This window comes from Mastigoproctus giganteus, chromosome 9 (assembly GCF_048544385.1).
Source record: "Mastigoproctus giganteus isolate SK-2022 chromosome 9, ASM4854438v1, whole genome shotgun sequence".
NCBI lineage: Eukaryota > Metazoa > Arthropoda > Arachnida > Uropygi > Thelyphonidae > Mastigoproctus > Mastigoproctus giganteus.
The window spans coordinates 67,533,568-67,557,172 of record NC_143583.1 but is presented as its reverse complement, the minus strand read 5'-3'; the positions used below and the strand labels follow the sequence as shown (position 1 = coordinate 67,557,172).

The following is a 23,605-nucleotide window of genomic DNA, read 5'->3' as shown; positions in this document are numbered from 1 at the left end:
AAGTCTATCTAGGTCTCTCTGAAGAAGCTCAGATTTTCAGTGATCATTAACTACTTTACCAATTTTAACATCATCTACAAATTTAGACATCACGCCCTCTATCCCTTCATCAATGTCGTTTATGAAAATTAAAAACAACAGTGGCCCTAATACTGATCCTTGGGGAACCCCACTTCTTACATCAACCCAATCTGAGGAATAGCCATTTGTCACAACCCTCTGCCTCCTGCCCTGAAGCCATCCTTCTATCCATCTAAGGATTTTCCCAGTGATTCCAACCTGTTCCAGCTTATAAAGCAACCGTTCATGTGGGACTGAGTCAAAAGCTTTGCTGAAATCTAAATAAACAATGTCGAAGTTATTCCCTTAATCCAGCTCGTGAGTGACCCTTTCAAAATAGCGAACCAGATTTGTTAAACATGATTTTCCCTTTATGAAACCATGCTCAGTATCCTTGAGAATTTCAATTCCATCCAAATGATCCTGAATTCCACCTTGATCATTGCCTCCATGATTTTCCCTACTACTGAAGTCAGACTAACAGGTTGATAATTTCCAACTTCACTTTTAGAGCCACCCTTATGTATGGAAGATACATTTGCACTTTTCCAATCCAAGGGAATCTCTCCAGAGTCTAGCGATGCTCTCATAATTAGCCTCAATAGTTCAATGCACTCGCTTGTCCCCTCCCTTAAGATTATAGGGTATATTCCATCAGCTCCAGGAGCCTTACTGGTCTGTAGGCTCGAAAGAGTTTTCATTAAATAATCTTGCGAAATTTCAATATCATTAATTACATATTTTTTAACTTCACTCCCACAATTTCCCATTGCCCCAAAAGGTTTTTCATTTGTAAATATCGATGCAAAATAACTGTTGAGTTCATCTGCAACGGCAGCTGGTGTATTTAATACTATTCCCTTACGTAAAGGTCCGATCTGGTTTGTCTTGCTCTTCTTGGCATTTATATATGTGAAGAATTCTTTATCCCCCGCTTTGCCCTGTTTGCTAGTGATTTCTCATAAACTGCCTTTGCCTGTCGAACCTTTTCTGTGGCTCTATTACACGTCACCTTGTAGCTGTTATAGGCTTCAGTACTTTTTATTGCTCTGTAACCTTTCCATGCCACCTTTTTCTGCTCAAGTAATGTGGCAACTTCACTATTCATCCAACTTGGAACCCTTCTCGTGGAGTATTTTTTTTTAATGGTATATACGCATTTAAGGCATCTGTGATTAATGTTTTAAAAGCGTACCACAGTTCAAATGTATTCATTTTCTGCACTATATCTACCCAGTTAATAGAGGCCATGTAGCACCTTAAGGCATCGTAATTTCCTTTTCTGAAATTAAAACCCATTCCTTTGCCTTTTACTTCTGCTACCTTTCTCGTTATCATCCACCGTAAAACTCCGTGATCACTTCCTGCTACTGGTTCCTCTACTGTCAGCCCTGTTATGTCATCTGATTCATGTGTGATGATGAGGTCTAGGATATTTTTTTCTCTAGTACTTTCCCTGACATGTTGATACAAATAACAGTCATCTAGTTGATTTAAAAATTTTGTTCCCCATGTCGAGTTTCCTTCCCATTTACTCCAATCAATTAGAGGCAAATTGAAATCGCCCATAATAAGGCATTGACGCTTACTTGCCCATTCCATTTGCATGTAGAGGCTTTTGTCATAATCTTCACAATCACCTGGTCTGTAGATTACTCCTACATAGTATAGTATAGCCTCTATACTAGCATGTGAAATGTCTGAATCCGGGAAAGCTATCGTCACACTCAGGCTGCTTCTGATAAGAAGCATTACCCCACCACCCCTTCTATCTACCCTATCTTTCCTAAATACATTATACAAGCCATACTTAAACTCATCATACCCAATTTCGGGTGGCACCACGTCTCTGTAAGCCCTATTATGTCCGCTTTACTTGTTTTAACCAGCAGTTCGAATTCGCTCATTTTATTGACGACACTTCTAACCTTACTGTATAAACAATTAAGATTTACTGTTCTTGTATATTTAACAACCCTAACAACAACCCTTGAAGTTTTTTAGGCTCTCTTCCCTGATATTAGCTACCCGCTCACGTGAAACGTTTCTGCCCCCAGAACATCTAGATAATACGTCCAGTTGGGGTAACAGATAAGAACTCTTAAGGTATGTGCAAGAGTTACTTTGACCAATATTATCAGATAAATGCATGTCAGTATTACCCACATCCCCCCCCCTAACTAGCAGTTTCCCTGAACCTTTAAGGTGCCGACCGGGCTAGCCGGGTGGGTAAAGTGCCTGCCTGGCAACCCAAAGGTCGCGGGTTCGATTCCTGCCTCGGGCTTGGATCAATGTACTGCAAAAACCTTGGGAGGTGCATTATGGCCACAGAAGCCTATGCACCAACAACTACCAAAAAAAAAAAAAAAAAAACCTTTAAGGTATCCTCAATAATACTGGCAAAAACTTTTGCACCACCTTTGTTTAAGTGTATACCGTCTCTACAAAACAAATTCCTTCTACCTACAAGTGTGGGCCATGCTAATAGAAATTTCCCCCCTAAAGCCTTGCAGATTCCTTCAAGTCTTGAGTTAATCCACAAGGCTCTTAACATATAATCCCTCCTATCGTGTCTGGGCAGAATTGCAGACACATAGACATTATGGCCTAGCTCGTGACATTTCCTCAGCATGGTCCTGTATTTTTCCAACAAATCGTCAGATCTTGTATGTTTAATATCATTAGTCCCCACATGAATAATAATATTCTCTTTACCCCCTTTAAAATCTGACAATCTGTTGGTGACATCATCAATAGTTGCTCCCAGCAGACATACCCTGGTTCTACTCCACCTATCCTTATTACAAAAAATATTCCCCGTTTCCCTGACAATGGAGTCTCCTAATAAAACAATGTCCTTTTTAACCAGAGTAGTTTGCACTTGGTTTTTCTGTTTTGAGGCTCGAATCGGGTGTGCATCGCTTGGTAGATTGCTGGAGTCTTGAGTCCCTGACGAGCTCCCAGATGCATTATTCTCGAGGGCAAGCACCCGTTTTTTCAGGGACTCAAATTGTTCCATCAGTGCGCCAAATTGTAATTTAAGATCGGTGCACTCCTTACATTGATCACAAAGAAAAGAATCCCCAGGTGAGGTAGGATTAGTCACCAGGTCGACCTTGGAAAACATTCCACAGGTTCCACAATGGATTAAATCATTATTCACCCGTAAATCGCCATCGGCTATTTCTGCGTGAGGCACGATACCTTGTGATGTGTTTAAGGCAGATCTCGTAACTACCATTATAAAATTAAATAAATATCAATGAAAGTTAACTTTAAAAAATTATATCTATAATATTATTAAAATCAAACTATTACAGGAAAACCTATAACAAAATAATCCAACAATATCTAAATAAATCAAATATTTAAAAGCACTATCCAAAAGTAAACCACTTAACTGAGGAGCCCTGACTAAGCATGTCCGCTCACCTCGAATCCAATGTCATTATACACTAGCTGATCCGGAAGCCTCCTAGAGAGTTACCAATAGGTTTGGTCCGGTGTACTAACTAGCAGCCGGCCTGCGAACACTGTTTTAGAGCTGTATCCTCAAAATGTAAGGAATATTGGATCTCGCCACAATGTTCATCATAACCTCAAAAGTCATCAATCATACTGCATGATGGAAGAGATAGGGAAGGATTGACCGGAACTTAGCTCTAGAGACTAAACATGGGTTCCACCACTTCAAGCCTCCAATAAGCAAAGTGGTGGTATTGCACCGGTTGATGAGTCATCTACCACCTAGTACTGCCTGGTAACAGAGGGGCGACGTTCCTCCATGTGGTGTGGGTGCCACACCTCAACCCCTGCTTACGTTGGTTCACACCTGGGTGGTCACCCACCATGTACTTGGGCATGGAGGTTATACCCAGAATTACTAACAGTCCCACCATTGTGAAGGTGCAAGCAGAGGATTTGGCTGTCACAGACCATCCGGACTTTGCTGAAATTGGGTCCACTTGACTTGGGTGTCACCCGAATATCAGTTCCATCAGTGTTTTAGACTCCCAGGTAGCAAGTACAGCTTGTCTGGCATATCTGAGAGAATGTTTGTGAAAACCTCAAGGACCAATAATAAAAAGACCAATATGATAAAAAGAAAACAAATAACCTATGTGTTTCCTTCTTTACATAGGTAACTATCCAACTGACCTCTGAAATTCCCCAAACTGTCAGCTTCAAATTGTCCACAGAGGTAACTTATTCCAGTAGGTTAATTTTCTCACTAAAAGAAACTTCCTACAATCTAGTCTAATCTGCCTTCCTGTAATTTGAATTTATGATATCTAGTTCTGAAATCCATCTGAATAACAGTGAAAATTTTGGCATTATTCCATTTTGCTATCCCCTCTTGAACCCTTATTAACCACAGTGAGGTATGATCCCCTTTAAGCTGCTTGCTAAGCTCTGTAACCCATATTCGAAGTTTTTCCTTATATGGGTGTACTTTTGTAGATGTCACTAAGCAGGTTGCCTGTCTTCTCTTTCGAGTTCAGTATGTTTCTTTTAGGTGCATTCATTTCTTTTTTACATACGCTATTCCATGTGAGGTTTTACAATTGTCTTATACAGTGGGAATAAATCCCAAATTCTGTTCTTCCTGTAGCGTTTTTAATTTAACTCCACCAGGTGTACAAGTTATTTTAGGGTTGCCATTCCGCAAATGTAAAACCTGACATTTTTGCATAATGGTTTTTTTTTTTTTTTTTTTTTACAAAAAAGGTGAGCTGTAAGCCTATCCATGTCAAGTCATCTTGAAGGAGTGCTGGCTTGTCGATCAGTTCGGCCCTGGAAAGATTGTGCAAGGCTCAAGGGGTAGAATTTTTTTCAGCCTGGACTGTACTTGTTAACAGGAGAGACTGCTTCTACAGGGATGGGATACACTTAAATAGAAAGGGTGCAAGAATATTTGCTGATGCTATCGAGGCAGTGTTAGGTGGGTCGGAAAACTGCTAGCTTGGGTAGATACAAAGACTAATCGATTAACAGTAGCCACTGGCAGAGGTGAAAGGGATTCTTGCACTGCTTCTGTTGGAATGAGCAGAAGCCTGAAAAACAAAAGGCAGGACATTTCAGAGACTGCTGGGAGTCATTGCGGTACAAGTAAACACATGGGTTGTGTTAGGGTAGCTAAGAATAGAAACAGGTGCATGTATACTTGCATGTACACCAATGCTAGGAGTTTAGTAAATAAATTTGATGAATTTGAGGTATTGCTCAAAACATCAAAGGCAGATATTGTTGGGATATCAGAGACGTGGTGTCGCACAGATATAAGGAATGCAGAACTGGAATTTGGGGAGTACAACGTCTACAGAAAGGATAGACAGGATAGGAAGGGAGGAGGGGTTATGCTATTAGTTAAGAAACACATAAAATCCAAGGAAGTGAAGCCAGTCGACATCGCTGGACACTGCAGTGTTGAGTCAGTTTTGTGTGACATAAGCATTGGGAGATCAAAATTGAGAGTAGGAGTGTGCTATAGGCCTAATGACTCTGATGAGTATAATAAGAAACTGCACAGGGAAATAGAGTGGGCCAGTACATCAGAGAGTCTTATAATGGGGGATTTTAATTTCCCAGATATTGACTGGAATTTGTGGGTTGGTCACTCACACACTAGCAAGACTTTTGTGGATTTATTGGATGATTGTTTTCTACATCAGCATGTTCGGGAGGCAACTAGAGGGAGTAATACTCTTGATCTGATTATCAGTAACGATTCTTCATGCATCAAGAATCTGCCGATAAAGAAACCACTAGGTGGCAGTGATACTGTGTGCTGAAGTGGGATTTACTCAGAAGTAACTACCATCAAGAGTAAAGGGAAGGGTTTTTGCTCTCGTAAAGGTGACTACGATGGTCTGAGACAGTATTTAAATTCTATATGGTGGAACCAGCTGATGATGTTACTAGCAGGAAATTCAAAATGGGAAACATTCAAAGAAATTATCTTGGAAGCTACTAGGCTTTACATACCAACTAAGAAATATTGTTCAGGGTTTAGGCCTAAATGGATGTCAGATGAACTAATGAGACACATGGCAGAGAAGAAAAATGCATGGGATACATACAAATTAAAACATGACGCAGAAGCCTATGATAGATAAAAGTTGATCTGTAACCAAGTTACAAAGGAGGTTAGGCAGGCGAAGGCAGATTACAAGAAATTTTTGGCAAGGGATGCAAAGAAAAACAGCAAAGAGTTCTTTACTTATGTAAACTCTAGCAGGAAGGGGATGAATCAGATTGGTCCACTTGATATTGATGGGTCAACTGTTGATGACCCTGCTCAGGTAGCTAACAAACTAAATGAATATTTTGCATCGACATTCACACATGAGGAGTTATTCAGCAAGGGGAATGCCAGAGATGTATTCAACTCTGGCAGTAAGCTAGAGAATCTTGTAATAACTGAGAGTAAAGTGGAGGAGAAATTGTTGAAGATAAACACAAGAAAGGCACCTGGGATGGATAGGATCCATCCAGTTATATTAAAGGAGGCAGCAAAGGAAGTAAGCAAACCCTTAGTCATAATTATGAGAGCTTTCTTGGACTCAGGGGAGGTACCCACAGACTGGAGATGTGCAAATGTGACCCCAATTCACAAAGGAGGATCAAAGGTTGACACAAGTAATTATAGACCTGTGAGTTTAACTTCTGTTCCAGGAAAATTAATGGAGGCACTCGTTAAAGAAGCACTGCAGGATCATCTAGACAAGACTTCAGTTATAGCTCAGACACAGCATGATTTTGTTAAGGGGAAATCTTGCCTGACCAATTTGATTGGATACTATGATGCAGTCACAAAAGAACTGGATGCAGGGAATAACTTTGATATTATATACTTGGATCTTAGAAAGGCTTTTGATACTGTTGCAACATGGAAGACGGCTGCACAAATTGCAGTAGTGTGGCATTGGAGGCAAATTGCTGCTATGGATAAAAGGGGTGGTTGGTGGTTGAGGGGGAGAAGACAGAGAGTGATAATCAATGGACACTGCTCATCATGGACTAATGTTATTAGTGGAGTTCCTCAGGGTTCAGTGTTGGGTCTATTATTGTTTTCTGTATTTATAAATGATATTGATGATGGTATATCAAGCTTAATGTCCAAGTTTGCAGACGATACAAAGGTTGGCAGGGTTGTAATAATTGGCAGGGTTGTAATAACAAACCCATTTTGTAAACACAGCATGGGTTTGTTAAGGGAAAGTCTTGTCTGACAAATTTGATTGGTTATTATGATGTGGTCACAAAGGAACTGGATGCAAAAAATAATTTTGATATCATATACTTGGATTTCAGGAAAGCTTTTGACACTGTTGCGCATGAAAGACTACTGTACAAATTGGAGCAGAATGGTATTAAGGGTAAGTTGCTACAATGGATAAAAGGATGGTTAAGTGGGAGAAGACAGAGGGTGGTAATCAATGGGTGCTGCTCTTCGTGGACTAATGTTATTAGTGGAGTCCCACAGGGTTCGGTGTTGGGTCCACTGTTGTTTTGTGTATTTATCAATGATATTGATGAAGGTATATCAGGCTTAATGTCGAAGTTTGCAGATGACACAAAGGTTGGCAGGGTTGTTAATGACAGTAATGGCAGTGTGCTACTGCAACAGGATCTAGATAATTTGGGCAGATGGGCTAAGAAGTGGCAACTGAAGTTCAACCTTGACAAATGCAAAGTACTGCATATAGGTAGAAGTAACCCCAGAGACACGTACCAACTGTGTGGTACTACACTTAAGGTGGTAGAAAATGAAAAAGACCTGGGAGTAATTGTGCAGTCAGATATGAAGTTTTCTGAGCATTGCAGACAGGCTGCTAGGGCGGGTCATGGGGTTTTGTCAATGATATATAGGAATTTTGCTAGCAGGGAAAAGGAGGTGATTGTCCCTCTGTATAAGGCAATGGTCAGGCCACGCCTTGAGTACTGCGTACAGGTCTGGAGGCCTCATTTTAGGAAGGATGTAGATTTGCTTGAGCGTGTACAGAGAAGAGCAACACGATTGGTGGGGGGAATGAAGGGATTCTCTTACCAAGAGAGGCTTAAGTTCTGCAAATTGCAGTGGCTGGAGACTAGGCACCTGCGCGGTGATCTGATTGAGGTCTATAAGGTCTTGAATGGGTTGAGCACGCTGAATTCTGATGGGATCCTTCCACTTGTTCAGATTACCAACCTACGGGGACATAAGTTCAAATTAAGAAAGGGCAGATGTAGAATAGAAGTGCGGAAATTTGCCTTTAGCCAGCGGGTGTTTAATTGCTGGAACAAACTTCCATCTGTCGTTGTGGAAGTTGATAGGTTAAATAAATTTAAGGAGGAACTGGACAGGCATTTGGAGGGAATGGTGTGATTTTTTTTTTTTTTTTTTTTTTTTGGATGATGCTGCATAAGCTCCTACACTTGCTTTCTTGCATCATGTGCCACTACTACTACTACTACTATGCTGCTGCAACAGGATCTGGAAAGGTTGAGCAGACGGGCTGAGAGGTGGCAAATGAAGTTGAACATTGACAAATGTAAAGTACTACATATGGGAAACAGCAACCCCAGAGCAACGTATCAACTCTGCGGTACTATACTGACAGTGGTAGAGAATGAAAGGGACCTGGGAATGGTTGTGCAGGCAGATATGAAGGTCTCTGAGCAGTGCAGATGGGCTGCAAGAGTAGCTCATGGTGTATTGTCAATGATATATAGGAATTTTACTAGCAGGGATAAGGAGGTGATTATTCCCTTGTATAAGGCAATGGTCAGGCCACACCTAGAGTACTGTATACAGGTCTGGAGGCCTCATTTCAAGAAGGATGTAGAGCTGCTGGAACGAGTACAGAGAAGGGCAACAAGATTAGTGAATGGAACAAAGGGGTGCTCTTACGAAGAAAGGCTTAAGTTTTGCAAATTACAGTGTCTGCAGACTAGGCACCAGCGAGGTGATCTGATAGAGGTGTATAAAGCCTTGAATGGTTTGAGCATGCCCAATGCTGATGGAATTCTTCCTCTTGCTCAGAATAATCACCTGAGAGGGCATAAATTCAAATTGAGGAAAGACAGATGTAGGATAGACGTGCAGAAATTTGCCTTTAGCCAGAGCGGGTGATTGGTTGGTGGAACAGACTTCCATCCCTTGTCGTGGAAGTTGATAGCCTAAATAAGTTTGTCTCAGCTGGACAGGTATTTTTAACGAACAGAGAGGTGAAGTGGAAGTTGTTTTTTTTTTTTTTTTTTTCTTGGCAGATGCTGCATAAGCTTGCTCTCTTGCATCAAATGTCTCTACTAATGCTAGTGCTAAAATGCTAATGCTCGGCCTATCATTAACTACTCCCAATCTTTACCTTATCCACATATTTTGACATCACACCCTCTATCCCTTTTGTCAATCTAATTTATAAAAATTAGAACAGCCCCATCTCCAATCCTTGTGGACCTTTTCGACTCCACTTCTAATATTAATCCAATTTGAAAAGTAACCATAAATCATAACCCTCTGCTTCTTGCCCTGCAGCATCCTTTAGATCTATCAAAGATAGATCTAGAGGATGGCTGCAGGGAAAGAAGCAGAGTTAAGTTTTCTCATTTGAAGAATTATATATAATATAATAAACCTTGTATATTGAATGATGCAATGCACTAACACATTGAATTTTACAATTTATTAAAAACATTCAAAAACTGTACAGGAAGTAAAATTAAAACATTCATGCTTTTATGGCATAATATTCAAACAGCTGACTCACTGCATAATTCTTAAAAGTCAGCCAAAAGAGATCACATGCTTTGGTTACTTACAGGATTTTTAATTATAAATTAATTTATTTAATCGTGGTAATTTTCTCCATTGCAGCTTAATATATGTAATACAGTGCTATTTGACACTTTTTTGGAAATGTCTGGCTTTGATTCCTCTTCAATCAAGGCTGGTCTCAGGCAGAGAAAGTAGGGGTTTCCATGTGATATTCTGGGTGTTTCAGTTTTCACAAAATGCAAACTGGCCTGTGAACAAACACACACACACACACATGTGCTCTTTTGCCATTAAATGATAAGAATATAAATTCTAGTTAGTTAATATGAAATTCAATTCTTCATCAAGTTTTTTCAAATGATATTTATGATCTGTCTTTGTAAATGCAAAATTTGAGGATTAGTCAGCAAAAAATTGTGTTCAAGAATAGCTTTGATAATGTATTATAAATTGGTTTAATAATATTTCATATTCCTTTTTATGATAATATCCTTAAAGAACAGTGGCGACTAAACCATTGTCCATCTCTAATGAATTCAAATTATTTTTTTTTGCAGACATATGGCAGACAAATTGGGTACAAAATACTTGCAAGAAGTACTCAGTAAGCAATTAATAGAACATATACAAGATAAGTTGCCTGAACTTCAAAGGTATATTCAAGAAAAATATGAGTCAGTAAAAAGGGATCTTAATATCATAAATAAAAATTTGGAGAAACTGGAAAAAAAAGGCCCCTTGAAATTTCTAGCAGGGTAAATAAAATTTTAGTTTATCACTTTTGTTACAGTACAGGATTTTAAGTAAAAGTCTCTATCCAGGAGTTAATGATGCTCTGATGTATATGTAGAAAAAGGTTCTGTGAGCTTTTAATAAGGCAGATTGTAGCATTCTTTGTTGGTGGAGTTGATGTCTTTTGGAAGTAAGCAGCAATAACCTTAACTTCATGGTAAAACAAAAAAAAAAGTCAATTGCAAAGTCTAAGATCACCAGTGGTTTTTAGAAATCCACAATCACTATTTCTGCAGTAAGACCACATGAGAACTATAATTCAGGAAGCAAGCAGCAGATCCAAAAGATGGGGCATAAAAAGGAAATTGTGACAAGCTCAAAGGACAAATTTCCATTTACCTTAAGTAGTGTAACTAAATCCAAATGTAAATGTGTGGTATATCCAGCAGGCAAAATACATGATACCTCTGCATAGAATTTACAAAGAATAACATTTTTTGCAACAGTAATATTATACTATATGAACTATGATAACCATTTATGATGAATAGAAAAATGAAAAGCATGAATAATGTTAGGATGAAGAAAAGTGAAAATGGCTATCTACCACAATGCAAACACTTTGGCTTATAGAATAGTCTTATGGTGTACAGCATGCAGCAGGGTGCCATCAGTTGTGGTACAATTAATGTGTATCCATTCTTTGGAAAGTTTACACCCTGTATTTCACATAGCCCAGCAGAGAGAAAACTCTAGAGGTGTTATGTCTAGTGATCTAGAAAAGCAAAATTCAGGACAAAGTGATCTTTATCTTGAGTTTTACCTTTTTCTTGTGTGGGCTGCCATGACTTATTCTACTGTAAACATAGTAATTGTGGCTATCTACTGCACAGGTGCTGCTCTTCAACTTTATAATTGAAATTTTTTTATTATCTTCCATTGTTAGAGTTGTTAACTTTTTCCATCAGCAGCTTAGCTAATCAGTCATTTCATAGGCATTTACCTATATTACACATCCATCACACCTACACCTCTCATTATGAGTAGTTATCAAGGTTTCCTCATGGTTAGAGACTTTAGAATGACTTATGCAAAACTTGGTTATAGAGGATTTTTTTTTTTAATGAAACAACAAACATGAAAGGTATTATTATTAGCTAATATTATTAGCATATAGCTAATAATTATTATTAGCTATATGAGGCAAGGAAGCCAGAGGCTTATGCTGCACCAGCCAAAAAAAAATTCCTGAGAGAGAGAGATCCAGCTCAGGCCCATACTCACCAGATGTGAGCCCCTTAGAACTTATAGTAATTATTACGGTTGAGATGAAAGAAGATTTTTGACATTAGACTTGAATTTCTATAAATTATAATTTTCAAGAAATACATGTGATGGGAGGTTGTTCCAGAAAACAGAAGTGGAAGAAGAAAAGTTTGTTCAGACTGGTTTGATAGAAGTCCATTCAGAAGAACAGTGCCCATGGAATAATCTACAGAAATGACATGCAGCAGAAACAGAATGTCTGAGACAGAATGGAGAAACTCTGTAAGAGATGAGTCATTAATTAACCTAACTGCCCTCTTCTGAATAGAATCTAGAAGACAGAGAAGTTGAGGACACTGCCCCAGATTTGGGAACAATATTCAGTGATTGGATGAATTTGAGATTTTTACAGAGTGAGCAGCTGTTTAGAAGAAAAGTATAATGCTGAGAGTGAAAGAGTAAACCCAGTTTCTTAATTTATGATGTGCTTATGCCAGGAGGGCCCTGAGTGCCAAGCATCATAGCGATCAAGCAATTTTCCAAGTGATTAATAGTGTTTACTTACAAGCCACAGTTCTTCTTCTTTAGTCTAAAAGTTTTTTACACTTTATTTAATAAATAACTTAGTCTTATGAATTGTAAGCTAGTTTGAGAGAGGAAAATCACCTTTCTTTTTTCCTTTAAACTAACACTAACTTACATACCACTTGGTCACTCTAGTGGCACTGCTCCTGCCTCCCTGTGGTGGGGCCAGTAACCTGTGAGAAGAAATCCACTCTCCCGGGCTGAAAGGAGCAAAGATGGATAACAAAATGTTTCCACCTATGTAGCCATTGTTCTCATAAATAAGTGTGATTTATGTGAGACATAAATCACACTTATGTCTCTTCCAAAGAGGTTGAAAGCAACCCCTGAAGAGGAGGAGATACCAGCTTTCCTCATATTACACTGTCAGACCAGCCTATGAGTAAATTATCACCATTCCTTGTGCAAAAGTTCATTGAGACTGCAGAAGGTCACCTAAAACAGTTAGGCAACTCCAGTCTGGTGATCTTTTGGTTGAGACTACCCAACCTCAACATTCTACAAAGCTATTAAAGCTCATCATTTGCAGGACAATCAATAAAAGTTACTTCCCATGCACCTTAAACTCCTCTAAGGGAGTAATAACAGAATGGGATTTATTAACTGTGTCAGAGAAGGAAATTGTCAGAGCTTCACAAACAAAAGGTCATCCATGCAAGGAGAATTATGACTCAAAAAGATGGTAATCTTGTTTCAACAAGGAGCATAATTCTCACTCTTAACACTCCTAGCTTACTAACATCTGTGAAAGCAGGCTATCTGCATTGCCATGTCTGATCATAAATCCCATCAGGTGCTACAAATGCCAAAAGTATGGACACTCCCAGACTGCATATCGAGGTGAGGCAGTATGCCCCAACTATGGGTCAAAAGAGCATAACCGATCTGATTGCACAATTACTACTCTGCATTGCCCAAATTGTAAGGGTAACCACCCAGCTTTCTCAAAAATATGTGAACTATGGAAGCAAGGGAAAAAAATTCAAAAATAAAGTAGAAAACAAAGTGACATACCCAGAGGCAAGAAGACAAATAATGAAAACAGAGACAAAGCATATGTATGCCACAGCCGCTCAACATTTCCAGTCAGTGGGGATTCAAACTGATGTATCAGTTCCTCCAAACGTGTCTATTGCTAATTGGGCACGTTCATTAATCTCTAATTCAAAACAATCTCCTTTGCAACAAACAACAGAACAAGCTAGTAATACTCCAATTACCATACCAACCGATGTTTCCTCAACAATAAAACCAAAAGTGACAAACGACGAAACTGCAATCATCACTCTCTACCGGAAAGGACATTGATCAACAGCATGATTCAGACGATGGCATATTAGAACTACATGCAGCCAATGAGATGGATGTGACCCGTCCCATTTTTCCTAAGAAAGACGAAACAAAAATAGATCGATACAAGCAAGCTGCAACTAAAAACTGTCAGATCTGAAAACAACCCATAAAACCACATAATGGAAAGTTTTCTTCAATGGAATTGTAGAGGCTTTCGTAATACAAAAGGTGATGGGAGGTTGTTTGTAGGAGGTTGTTTGTAGGATCTTATCGATTGGTATGAACCAGCTGGCATAGCCTTATAGGAAACTCTTTTAAATTCACGAGTGTCTCCTACCCTGAAAAATTATACTATCTTCAGACATGTAGGAGTATTGACACGCCAGCTCATAGAGGGAGGTGGCGATTATTGTCAGAAACAACATTCCATCCAAACATTTCTCTTCAGACACATTTTGAAGTAGTGGCAGTGCACGTCGTAATGGGTATCATTCTTACAATAGCTTCTATATATCTCCCTCCTAAATTATCTCTCTCCTCAGATGAATTAGAAAATCTAATAGATCGGCTGCCAACTCTGTTCTGCTTACTTGGGGACGTCAGTGCTCATCATCCACAATGGGGATCTCCATCAGTTGACAAAAGGGGTAAAACAATAGAATTCCTGCTTGATTCTCATAACCTTGCCCTGTTAAACACTGGTGAACCCACCTACATCCATTCTTCTACAGGATCCATGACTGCAATTGACCTATCAATTTGTTCTCCCTCCATATATGTCAATATGGAGTGGAAAGTTCTTGATTACCCACTAAATAGTGATCATTTACTGATTCAAAGACAAGTGAACTTATCCCCATTGCAGCAACCCATTTGGAAATTCCATAGGGCAAGCTGGAATGAATATTCCTCCCAAATTCAGTTTGATGATGATATAGTACAGTCCCAGCCAATAGATATTGTCACTGACCATATAACCAAACAGATGTTACAAGCTGCAAAAGGCGCCTCTATAGCCAGGTAGGCAGGAGCAGCAGTGCATAGCACACGCTTCTTGATTAGACCGGGGTTCGAGCCTGTGACCACCAAATGTGGAGGATGTGGAAAGGTCAGGGAATGACCACCGCATATCCCCGGAGCAATATGACCTTAGTTGCTAATGCTCCTAAAAATCAAACAACAAAAAAAAAAAAAAACAAGCTACAAATTCTAATATACCTAAATCTTTGCCTGGGAAATGCAAACACAGCAATTATTGGTGGAATCAGGATTGCACACATGACAAACAGACAAAAAATAGATTTTGGTATACTAATATACCAAAAAATAGAACATCAGTTATGATGGCTGATTACTGTTGGATGTTAAAACACGAGACTCCAAAATTACATAAATAAAAGAAAGGCAACAAAATGTAGCCTACAGAAAAAAAAAAAATTTGTATTTCACAGAGAAAGTCAAGATAAATGATGATAAATATTCATTTCACATAAATATTCTTCTTTTGTAAATTTTTTGTATTTCCTTTAACAAGCATAATTATTATGTATTATTGTTTTTTAAAATTTTATACAGTATGCTCATTAGCAAAATGTAATTATTTCATTTATATTACCGATTTGTTTCTTCACAGTTTGTGAAAATTCCTTAGGTAATATAAAAAGCATTAATTTTGTCAAATGAACGTAGCTGAATTACAAAAAATCACTTGTTAGAACCAAAACAGCTTAAAGTTTATATTCATATTTCTGTGTTATAGAAGTTTCTATCACTTGCAAAATTAATAAATGTGGCAGTAATAAGAGGGTAATTTCTTCAGTTTTTTTTTTTTTTTTTGTTCAAGATCCTTTGCTTCTGTATGTGAAACAATATCTTTTTCAGTTAATTTTGAAAAACTTCCCCTCCAATATCATTATTACATACAGTGGAGATCTCAACTTTAACGATTATTCAAGAAGTTTAGATAAAGCTATATTGGTGAATATTTTTTTATTTATTTTTTTTTTTTTTTTATTCAAAGCAAAAAAAAAAAAAATGAAAATAGCAGTAATGAGTCAAGTTAAATAAACTCTCCTTGAAATATATTTCACAGTGTTCATAATTTGTATTTTGAATTATGTTATATGTGTTTTTTTTTTTTTTTTTTTTTTTTTTTCAAACAGGCTTTTAGAGGATTTTCTTGATGACATGAAATCTGATATTGAAGGAGGGGAGCAAAATTGCAACTTATATAAGCTTAGTTCTGGTGCACACATTAACCATCTGTTTTATAATGAATTTAATAAAATGCTATCTTCTGTGGTATGTAGCTTTTTATTACCTGATTGCACTGATTCTCTGCTTTTTATTGGAAAAAATTTTCCTTAAGTATAAAATACTTTTAAATTTTAACTGTTTCCTTTTCAACATAATCTCTGTGAGTGAAATTAACTTATTCCATCTTTTTACTTATTTTTTAGGTGTTCTTTATGAGTACATAACAACCAGTTGCTATTTAACATGAATGTAAGGTCTATTAATTTAAAATTCTTTTGCAAATTGAGTCAGTCTGAAATAACTGAATCAAATTTCAAATCAAATACAGGTAATCTCTGATTTACATTGGGAATATATGCTTAGGAATGGTGATGCATACTGAAGTGATGTAAATCAGACATGTTTTTTGCATATATACATTTACATATTCTAGCAAGGAGATGCATTCCTGTGGCAATTGGCCACATAAGCTTCACTTAACTACTCATTAAAAATTAATTAAACAAATCAATATTAAAACAGGAAAGCAAGAAAAATACTCAGATATATCATGCTATAATAAATGTTTATATATATTAAATAATAATAATAACAACAACTATGAAAACTGTAAGTTAGTTTTTTATATATATATATATATATATATATATACAGGGTGTCTCAAAAATATTGGTACAAACGTTTAGGGGAGGTAGGTAACATCTAAAGGAATGTGAATCGCATAGGAACCCATAACCGGAAACATCACGGGAAAGTAGTAACAGAGGCACAACAAGCAGAAATGACACAAGATAGTAATTAGTGGCAAACATTTATTTGACATAATATTAACAATGGAGTATGAGATGGATGCATTTCATGATGTTACAAATGATGCTCCAAGGTTCCACCATGAGATGCAATGCATGCGTGACACCGACGCAGCATGGAATGGCGGACACGAACACACCTGGAGTTTTGACAGTAGCAGCAGCGCAGACGAGTCTCGCCACAAGATCCATTTCCGTCTCCACAGGCGATTCATACACGATAGATTTGAGGGCCCCCCACAGAAAGAAATCAAGGCTCAATAAATCAGGTGAGTGTGGGGCCCAGGCAACGGGTCCACCACAGCCAATCCATCGATGCCCAAAACGCCTGTTCAAATGGTCACAAACACACCTTCCATAATGGTCAGGTGCCCCATCATGTTGAAACCAAATGTTGCATCTCACATTTGCTGGAACATCATCAAGTAACCCTGGTAGAACTTGATCAAGAAAGATCCGATATTTAGCGGAGTTTGTGCGGGATAGTAACAGGTATGGGCCGACTAAGCAGTCACCGACCATACCTGCCCACACATTTATTGCAAAGCGATGTTGTGCCGCATGGGGGCGCACACTGTGTGGGTTGTCGTGAGCCCACACATGAGCATTGTGTTGATTGAATAAGCCTTCTCCAATGAAATAAGCCTCATCTGTGAACAAAACATAGGTTGGAAAATTCAAGTCTTGAACACTTTCTTGGAGAACCCACTGTGCAAAAGCCACATGTGCGGGATGATCTTGGGGGAGCAGTAACTGAACCCTTTGGAGATGAAAGGGGTATAAGGAATCGTCTTGCCAAACATGCTGTGCACTGCAACGAGACACTCCTGAGGCAACGGCACGTGTGCTGGTAGTAGGATTATTCTGGACGGCATTCAACACACTTTCTTCCACGGCGGGAGTTTGCATCGAACGTGGTCTGCCTGCACTACTCCTGTTACCTCTAAATGACCCATAATCGCACAAATTTTGATGCACACACGCAAACAAACGGTGGTCTGGTACATGTCTGTCTGTCTGGTAAGCGTTCTCTATAAATTCGTTGAGCGGCTCGTCCATTGCCCGCTGCTAATCCGTACACTAGGTGCACGTCTGCCAGCTCACAGTTCATATATCGATGCATGCTCTTCGTGCAGTGACTACTGCTTGAATGAGTAAACCAAAATTTTCCCTCTCACGAACTGATGAACAGCACCGTGTACCGACTTACGGTTACGTTTCCGGTTATGGTTTCCTATGCAATTCACATTCCTTTAGATGTTACCTACCTCCCCTAAACGTTTGTACTAATATTTTTGAGACACCCTGTATAGGCAATTCTTGCTTTAAGAGTTCCTGGGTTTACGTGGTTCCCCCCCCCCAAGTATCAACAAAATCGAAAATATGAACATTAATTGCAAAAAATGAATGTTAACCATTTGTAAATATCGCATTTCCAACCACACACACACTTAGCTATACAATACAGTGCACTCCGCTTTTCGATATTAATCCATTACCATTGTAATGTGAACCCAATATCACATTTTTTTTTGGTAATTCATTCCATGACCTTGGAAGTTCAAATTTTCGCTATATAACTCCCTAAAAGGTCATTTTTATAGTGTAAATTGTATTAGTTACCAATTCAAATCATTAAACGCACTACACTTTCATCGTTATCATGTTATACGAACCAATTTTGAACGGCTTTGTGATATTTTTCTAAAGCACATTTCTGGAAGTCATGACTATAAAACAATAAAAACAATTTGCACTTTCCAGTTTATTGGGCTTTTCTGTTACTGCAAGCAATTATAAATGGGTAGTAAACCCAATGTTGTTGAATTTATGAAAATACCGATAGCTGGAATTTGTGGATTTTTATGTTATTATGGTGAAATGTGTTTGTCCTTTACTGAAATCTTCATTCTTTTTTTTTAAGCTTTGTAACCTTGTTACTCCGTGCAAATCATGGTAGTTGCAATTTGTGTGTTCCGTTAAAAAATGATCATGCTTATTCATGCTATTGAAATTTATAAAGAAAAGAGAAGATTATCTTGGAAATAAATGCCTCTTGAAGCATTTCTGAAGAAGACTACCCCTTGTGCAACAAACCAACAAGTGCCGAGCCAATAATGAGTGATCAACAAGTGTGCCTTTAGTCGATGATGATGAAGAATAAACATTCTTTAACGTTTTTAAGTCATAAATAATTTCTCTATTATTATAATTTTCTTGATTTTACAGGCTACATTTTCATTTCTTTGGATAAATCAATCATTGTTTAAACATAAACTAATTAGCTAACTAATTTCATTGTTGATGATGTAGCCCCTATTCCCGCTTTATGAGTTTTCGCTTTACGAGCGCCTGCTAGGAACGAATTAACTTGTAAAGTCGAGAACTACGTGTATGTATATATGTGTGTGTGTGTGTGTGTGTGTGTGTGTGTGTGTGTATATATATATATATAGCCAATAGAAAGTGGAAGAACTGTAAAGTAAAATTAGTACATCAAAATATTAATAAAAGAAAAAAAAAAAAAAATGAAAGTGGTATTAGCTGTCATCAGATATGGGGGCAAATCGTATTTAGAAAATGGTCTAATATGCTTGATCTGAAATTTTTTTTTTTTTTTTTCCCAAATTTATTTATTGAATTCCTATCTATATAAAATTAAATCCTATGCTAAATTCTACATATTCTAACCTGATTCTTATTTTTACCTAATTAAATTACACTGTGTTGGGACTACCTTGTCCATACTGTATTAGAATGTGCTAATTTCATTTTTGTTGCTTTTTGGCCTTTCATTTGTTTCTTTCAATTATAATTGCTTGCAGTTTCTATACTATGGACAAGTATAGAAACGCAGTTCCTGATACATGGTCAGTGTAGTCCCCTAATAAAATAACTGATCATGTATAGATATTTATTTATATGACATCAGATCAAGCATATTTGCCTTACCTTTAATCGACCATTTTCTAAATATGTTTCCCCCCCCCATATCTGATGACATCTATACCACTTTCATTTTTTTTTTTATTTTATTTGCTTTTATTAATATTTTGATGTACTAATTTTACTTTACAGTTCTTCCACTTTCTATTGGCTTGGTAATACAGCCCATAATTTTCTTAATCCATCATAACCTTTAGGATATTAACATTCTTTCACAAATCTACTACACTTCTTTTTCTACTTTCCTCACCCTTCTAGTTGCTGGCACTTTGTAACTTTTACATCCATTTATGCATACTTCATTCAATATATTAATACAAACTTATATATACTCTTGCATCCTTTAATGCTGCTTTGTGCTTTTAGGTGCATCTGTCATATTAATTAATCTTTTATTAATCTTTCATTCACTGAAACCATTTCATCAACTGAATACCTCTTTGTCCTAAGTAACTTTTTAAACATTTCCTTTAAGGGATTACATTTAATATTCATATATATACACAGGGTGCAGAGAAACTCTACCGACAAACTTGAACAGGTGATGGATGGTACCAAAAGAAACATTTTTTGTCAAGTAAACATAAGTTGTAAATGAGTCGTTATAGCAGCAGAAGCTATTAAAGGGCTGTAAAAATCAAAACAACACATTCAGTATTTAATGTCGTTTAATGCATATAAATCATTTGCTGTTGCACACAAAATAGAAAAAACAATTCATAAGAAGTGCTCAGACTGGTGACCATGATGTTCAATGCATAACTCACACCGACACATCATTGAATATTGTAGGCATTGGAAGTTCCTAGGATTGTCTTGTATCTCTGCGCTTGCTGCAACAATCTGTGCTATAAGTTCCTCCACTGGCATTTCATACACAAGAGTCTTCGTGTATCCCCAAAAGAAAATGTCCAAACAAGTCAGATCAGGCAACTTTGCTGGCCAGGCTACAGGTCCACCTTGACCAAACCATCTGTCTGGAAAGGTTGTATGTAAGTGTGCGCGTACACGTCTGTGAAAATGTGGTGATGCACCATCATGTTGGAATCACATTTGTGCTCAGACAATCAGAGGAACATCCTCCAACAACTCTGGAAGTGTTTGCTCTAGAAAACGCAGAGAGTCGTCCATATAAACGTGCAGGCAACATGTATGGTCCAACAAAAACATTTCCCACAATGCCAGCCAATACATTGATGCTAAACCTGTGTTGGTAGCCATGTTCAACCACTGCATGGGGATTATTCTCTGCCCACACATGACTGTTGCGGCTGTTGAACAAAATCCCTCTTGGGTGAAACATGCCTCATCAGTGTAAAGCACATTATTGGCAAAATCAGGCTGCAAGTTGATTTCTTGTAAAAATCAGTGGGAAAACTCGACATGGTGGGCAAAGTCAGCAAGTTCTAGTGCATGCACTTTCTGGCATCGGAAAGGACGTAGTCTGGCTTCGTGCACTACACCCCGCACCAAACACAGCTGCACACCCAATTGGCATGCAGCGGCACTTGTGCTGGTAGAAGGAGTATTAGCGAAGATCTGCAAAACCTGTTCCTCAAACCAGGGTGTCCTAGCAGTGTGTCGACATCCAGTATCATGCATATTCATACCGAAAGAGCCACTATCCCGCAATCTTTGGTGTATTGCAGCAAATGTTGTGGTGAGGCAACATTCTGCCTTTTTTTTTTTTTTTTTTTTATGAAAACCCCAAACATGAAAGGTATCAAAACCTATAGTACTTAGTACCATGCATGGGTTGAAGGAGAAGTATGGGGGGAGGGGGATGCTGGAAACTTTGCTCTAGAGACTAAACATGGGTTTCACCACTTCAAGCCTCCAATAAGCAAAGTGGTGGTATTTCACCAGATGATGAAATTCATCTACCACCTTCACATAGGAAGCATTCTTGATAAATCCTGCGAGCCTCTCCTCCGTTTCCATGTCTGTACCCTTACTGAACATAAAATGACAGTATGTGTTTATGCTATTAGCGACAGATACGCACCACTCCGAGGACCTCTCAATGCGTGCACACATTAATGTTGATGGTAGTCGCACTTTCGAGCACTGTGTTATGGATAGTTTTTTTCTATTTTGTGTGCAACAGCAAATGATTGGTATGCATTAAACGACATTAAATTACTGAATGTGTTGTTCGATTTTTACAACCCTTTAATAGCTTCTGCTGCTATAACGACTCGTTTACAAAAAATGTTTCATTTGGTACCCTCTATCACCTGTTCAGATATGTCGGTAGAGTTTCTCTGCACCCTATATATATATATATATATATATATATATATAATTGTAATTTTATGTTTCAATAAAAAGAAATGAAAGTATGCCAATAGTGTGGCAAACCAGTAGAGCAAAGAATTTGACATGCAAAATTAAGAATAGAGTACTGTTGGAGAAACATTATTAAATAATTTAGAAAATAGTGTCCAAATTAAAGAAAAATTTAGCGGCGCCCCTTTGCTAAGCACCGGTTTCCTAATTGCATTAAATATCACTATATGGTAGTAGTGTGTTAACATGGTAGTAGTGTGATGAATTGCTAATGCTGCATCGGTGCTGACCTCTATAGTCTAATTTATTTTCAGTTATATATGTTTAGCAGTTGCTTTGTCTGTTCAGTAGTTTGGTTTTTCCATGTGAGTATTACTTCTTTGTCCTATTACTTTCACACTACATATGGACCACTGTTGTACGTATCTTTTACACTGGAAATGTGATCCTAGTGTCATTCTTTCGTGGCATAGATTTGTGTAGTGTTCAAAATGTAGTGGTTCCCTGACCATTATGGCCTCATGGTCCACTCACAAGATGGGGCATAATGGTCAATCTTTTCTATTCAATTTGATATTATGGTATGTTCTTTTCACTTTTATATTTACTTTTTTCTCTGTTTTTACTTATTTCTGTATTGTTGGTTGGTTACATTTACATATAGTGATATTCCTTGCAATTCATAGTGTGGCAATTGAGACACCACCCTGTATATATATACAGGGTGTCTCAAAAATACACGGCATAACTTCAGGAATGAATTCCTCATATGCAGACAATAAAAATATTTTATATCAACATAGTTCTGGAAATGCTTGGTTTCAGAGTTTTGAAGGTCTGTATATGACACTTAACTGTTCACATCACCTTATAGTAATTGTTCAAAATGTCCACCTTCTGTGTGAATACAGGCCTCACATCGACGTCTCATGGACTCACAAAGACTATGCCAAATTCCTGGCATGTTTCGTATTGTCTCACAACCTGCCACAATTAGATTGCGAAGAGTTTCCACATCAGCTACCGGAGTGAAATACACCAGTGACTTTAAATGGCCCCAGAAGAAGAAATCTAGTGGGTTTAAATCAGGTAAGTATTGGAGGCCAGGCAGTTGGTACACCTCTACCTATCCACCGACCAGGAAACCTTCAATTCAGGTAATTGTGGGCTAGGTGGCTGAAATGTGTGGAAGCTCCATCATGCATAAAGTGTGCTTGTTGACGAATGATCAGTGGCATATCATCCAAGAAATCAGGCATATTGTTTTCCAAAAAGTTTCTGTACGCCTGCCCTGTGAGTTTGTTTGGAAGTACATGGGGCCCAAATAACTTATCACCAAAAACACCAACCCAGATGTTGAGGCTGAACCGCTGTTGGTGATGTGATGGAAGAATTGCATGCGGGTTTTCCTCAGCCCATACATGCTGATTGTGAAAGTTTTGGATTCCGTCTTGTGTGAACTGTGTTTCATCTGTGAATATCACTAAGGTAGGAAAGTGAGGGGTTGTACCACACTGCTGCAAGAACCACTGGCAGAACATTACTTGCACAGGGTAATCTGCTGGTGACAAGGCCTGTACCCGTTGCAGATGATAAAAATACAGTTGGG

The 23,605-nt window shown here is 38.1% G+C and overlaps 1 protein-coding gene across 2 annotated transcripts in view; it reads left to right on the top strand.

Annotated features, from left to right (window-relative positions):
- LOC150080415 (dynamin-1-like) overlaps positions 1-23,605 on the top strand; it is a 209,363-nt gene that overhangs the window by 81,393 nt on the left and 104,365 nt on the right. For both annotated transcript variants that reach the window (XM_090381422.1, XM_090381421.1), the window contains exons 8-9: positions 10,378-10,575; positions 15,859-15,997. In XM_090381422.1, coding sequence (XP_090237548.1) covers positions 10,378-10,575; positions 15,859-15,997 — 337 coding nt within the window. The remainder of the gene's footprint in view (positions 1-10,377; positions 10,576-15,858; positions 15,998-23,605) is intronic.